The following is a 4,179-nucleotide window of genomic DNA, read 5'->3' on the forward strand; positions in this document are numbered from 1 at the left end:
ACAAGTCAGCGAGAACAATGACACCGCAGATGTAAGAATAGGAGACAAAAAAAACAGGTTGGAAACCTTGGCGAATAATCGATGGCTTTCTTTTGAACTTTTTCATACACACAGCGATTAAAAAGTTTTAATCGATATCATGAGTTATTTTACCACGTATTTTTTGCGGTGTTGAAGAAAAGGTTGCATGCTCTTCGTCTCTTGAAGCAATAAAAGACATACTATGCATGGCTGAAGGTTGTTTTCGGTTCATAGACTTTGTACAGATTGTATGTAGTCCCATCGCGAAGAATTTTGAAGTGGACCTGGTGGGGCGTTCATACACATACTATTGATTGATTTTTGGTACAAATGACCCTAAACAAAACTAGTACATGCACTACAAAATGTGATGGTATGTAGAACAATTAACATAAACATATTAATGGCAATACACGAGGTAAAATAACAAACTATTTTCAAAGACTTGATGTTAAGGGATGTCCCAAAATTGATTAAAATTGTAGGGTTGACAAAGTAAAAGTTAAGTGTTTTGTTGTTTAACAACGCTATTAGATCATATTGATTTATTAACCATCGGCTGTTGGATGTCAAACATTTGGTAATTTTGACACAGTCTTAGAGAGAAAACCCGCTACATTTTTGCATTAGTAGCAAGGAATCGCATACCACGGCTTTTGATATAGAACACGTGGTGCATTGGTTGGTACGAGAAATAGCTCAATAGACCCACCGACGGGAATCAATCCCAGACCAACCGCGCATTAGGCGAGCGCTTTACCACTTGGCTACGTCCCAACTACTTGCAACGTAACATTATATATATAATAATATATATATATATATATATAAAGAAATGTTTTATTTAACGACGCACTCAACACATTTTATTTACGGTTATATGGCGTCAGACATATGGTTAAGGACCACACATATTTTGAGAGGAAACCGCTGTCGCCACTTCATGGGCTACTCTTTCCGATTAGCAGCAAGGGATCTTTTATTTGCGCTTCCCACAGGCAGGATAGCACAAACCATGACCTTTGTTGAACCAGTTATGGATCACTGGTCGATGCAAGTGGTTTACACCTACCCATTGAGCCTTGCGGAGCACTCACTCGGGGTTTGGAGTCTGTATCTGGATTAAAAATCCCATGCCTCGACTGGGATCTGAGGCTGGTTAATATATATATATATATATATATATATATATTAATTCTGGAATAACCCTAAACTGTTAGTCTTTAAGTTGTTTGTTTTTATAAAGGAATTTTTTCCTCTCAAAAACTTACAAGCTAACAAATCGTGTTCATTAATGACGAGGTAGCGCTCGGCGGAAGTAAGATAGGTTGGATGTTCGATCGCCCTCGACTGATCTGTCGGGTTTAGGCCTCATCCTAGCCAGAGTATTCTGCCATTCGAGACCAACATTTTGTTCAATTATCAGCAAGGGGTTTTATATATGTACTTTCCCACAGGCAGGACAGCACATACCACAGCCATTGATACACCTTTGTTCTCACGACTGATACGTGAAAGGCCATGGTCTACAGGAAAGTGGATATAAAAGACCCCTTGCTGCTTTCGTTTTGTGGAGTGAAATAATGATTGTATTGGTTGACTGGGTGTTTCTGGGGAAGACTGTCATGAATATTATAATGCATTTTAGAGTAAATTGCAAGATGCCATTTTTAAATAATTGAAAAAGTAAGCATTCTCTCCCCTTCCTCCCCCTCCTCACCTCTCTCCCTCACAAACAACAAAATATACAGCTCTCTCTCTCTCTCTCTCTCTCTCTCTCTCTCTCTCTCTCTCTCTCTCTCTCTCTGTGTATGCCTCTCTCCCTACCACCACAAAACAAAACACACAGAGCTCTCTCTCTCTCTCTCTCTCTCTCTCTCTCTCTCTCTCTCTCTCTCTCTCTCTCTCTCTCTCTCTAATGTCGAAATAGATTCCCTACCCTCTCTTGTTCTCTACGATGAGCCACTAGAAATCTGAAACAAACGTTTTGCTATCTCACAGTGCTAAACATACCAAGACAAAACACTAGGATACGCATTAAATTCTGTGGAATGCATCACGTCTTTGATATGTCCATTCATTATTTACACGAGCCACGCGCGATATGTCTCGTTATACAAATGTAATGACAGATCGTCCGGGGCGAACGAAAAACCGGTTATATCCTGTCGCTGAAGCCAGCCCGCCTTTTCCCCGGAAATAAATAACTATTACAATGCACGATCGACATTGGTATTATAATTATGCTAATTAACAGAAAACGAAACAGCGAACGTCATTGTTGTTTCGATTTGAAACATCCATCAAATTAACCGAACTCCCGTAGTTTCAGTCATTCGGGGCGCTTCCAGAATGTGGCCTACCACTTGGCCATTAATTCTTTACTTTAGTCGTCACCCAACATGCGTTTCCATAGCGATTATTTTGCAGGAATATCTGTGTTGTGACACTTTGGAATAAAAACCGTTTTAATGATAACAGTCGTATGACGAGGAAGCTGAAACCCGTACACACGATCGAAGCTCTGTCGATACAAGCTGGTCTGCGCATGAACAGGCGTTGCGAGGGAGGTTGAATAATGGCTTTGTCTTGTGAAGAGTTTCGGAACGTCTGCCACGACTGACTAGCAAGGCATACCGCGCGCGCTCTAGCCCCAGTCGTCACGAGAGCATCAGTTGATGATTCTCTGATTAATCAATGTAGTAGTTGTAACCAGGTGAAAATGATTGCTGGAAGTAACGACATGTGGCGGGAAAAGTCTCGTGCACAGATGGTGCCATCTTCCCAGGAGTCTGCGCTCTCTAGATAGGGCTGCTTATGGCATGGGCTAATGTATTATTCACAGCGGCGACGTAGGAAGTAAATAAAACCGCATCGTGATGAATCGTACGGAAGTCCTACTGCCAAGCGCATAACTGTGAACACATCGTGTCTAATGGAGGACGGGTGAAATAAATTTACAATACTTTTTTAATTCCTTACTATTTTTTTTGCTTTTATTTTTTTCACTCCTGTTGTTTTATTATTTTTTTTTTTATTGAAATATGACAATCGTTGAGTCAGTGCGATTGCGAACGACGAAGAAAGGTGAACCCCCAAGGCATGGAAACGTGTACGATGAACGAGGGTATTACGGATTCTAAGAACGGTGATGGTTTCAGATCGTCGGATAACGATGACAACGCGACCCAGAGGAAGGAGAGGGACGATCGGATGCTGCTCAATGTGGGCGGGGTCCGGCACGAGACGCACGTGTCGACGTTATGTAATGTCCCCAACACGCGCCTGTCCCGTCTCGCCGAGGCCCATATCGAGGCGGAGAGGGACAGGGAGGAATACTTTTTCGATCGCCATCCCGCCGTCTTCAACTCCATCATCGACTTCTACAGAACTGGTAAGTAGTCTTTTACATTATAATTTATACAACGTATCAAATATTGAGTCTTTTATTTATTAAAGACGCTGACCCTAGTTTCCAGGGTATCGTGTACCCTTTCTGTTTCATATAAAATACAATTGGAACTGTTATATCAGACATAGACAACCAAAAACACATTGGTTTTTGCTAAAATGTATAATTTAAACAATAATATTTTTATATGAATTGTGTAATTTAATAGGTATTTTGAATTTTTTGTTTTTTAAATCCGTAAATATTCTTCACCGGGTCAGTGCCTTTAAATATTTTGTGATACTGTATTGAGCAGAAGAACCTTTCTGGGGCTAATTTCTGTACCTTTTTGGGGCTAATTTCTGTACCTTTTTAGGGCTAATTTCTGATGATGAAAATGTTAAAGACTGCCCAAGCAACCACCCCTGTTAATCAGCCATCTCGAATCATAAACGCCGAATTAATGAAATGCATGGATAATATGTCAGATCATTCAACGACTAACATGACGACCTAAAATTCAGTTTTGGAATAACTGAATTGTGGTATTTGAAACCAAACCAAAATATGAGTAAAATAAAGTCAAAATAATTCAAAACAAATATTATGCTGCTCATTGATTGTTAATAAAGTCTTATGAATCCTGATTTATATATAAAGGTATCTGTTAGGATTATTATTATTTTTCGTTTTGTGAGGAAAAGTGACTTTAAGAATGTGACCTAAAAATCAAGTGTCAAATGGATGAACGTAATCAGGTTATTTGT

General features: G+C 39.8%; 1 protein-coding gene across 1 annotated transcript in view; it reads left to right on the forward strand.

Moving 5' to 3' along the window:
- Nucleotides 1-2,401: 2,401 nt before the first annotated feature.
- Nucleotides 2,402-4,179, forward strand: part of LOC121373919 (potassium voltage-gated channel protein Shaw-like) — a 110,809-nt gene continuing 109,031 nt past the window's right edge. The window contains exon 1 of the mRNA XM_041500736.1: nt 2,402-3,415. Within this exon, the coding sequence (XP_041356670.1) occupies nt 3,124-3,415 (292 nt within the window). The 5' untranslated portion in view covers nt 2,402-3,123. The remainder of the gene's footprint in view (nt 3,416-4,179) is intronic.

The sequence above is a fragment of the Gigantopelta aegis genome, chromosome 6 (genome assembly GCF_016097555.1).
Source record: "Gigantopelta aegis isolate Gae_Host chromosome 6, Gae_host_genome, whole genome shotgun sequence".
Classification (NCBI taxonomy): Eukaryota; Metazoa; Mollusca; class Gastropoda; order Neomphalida; family Peltospiridae; genus Gigantopelta; species Gigantopelta aegis.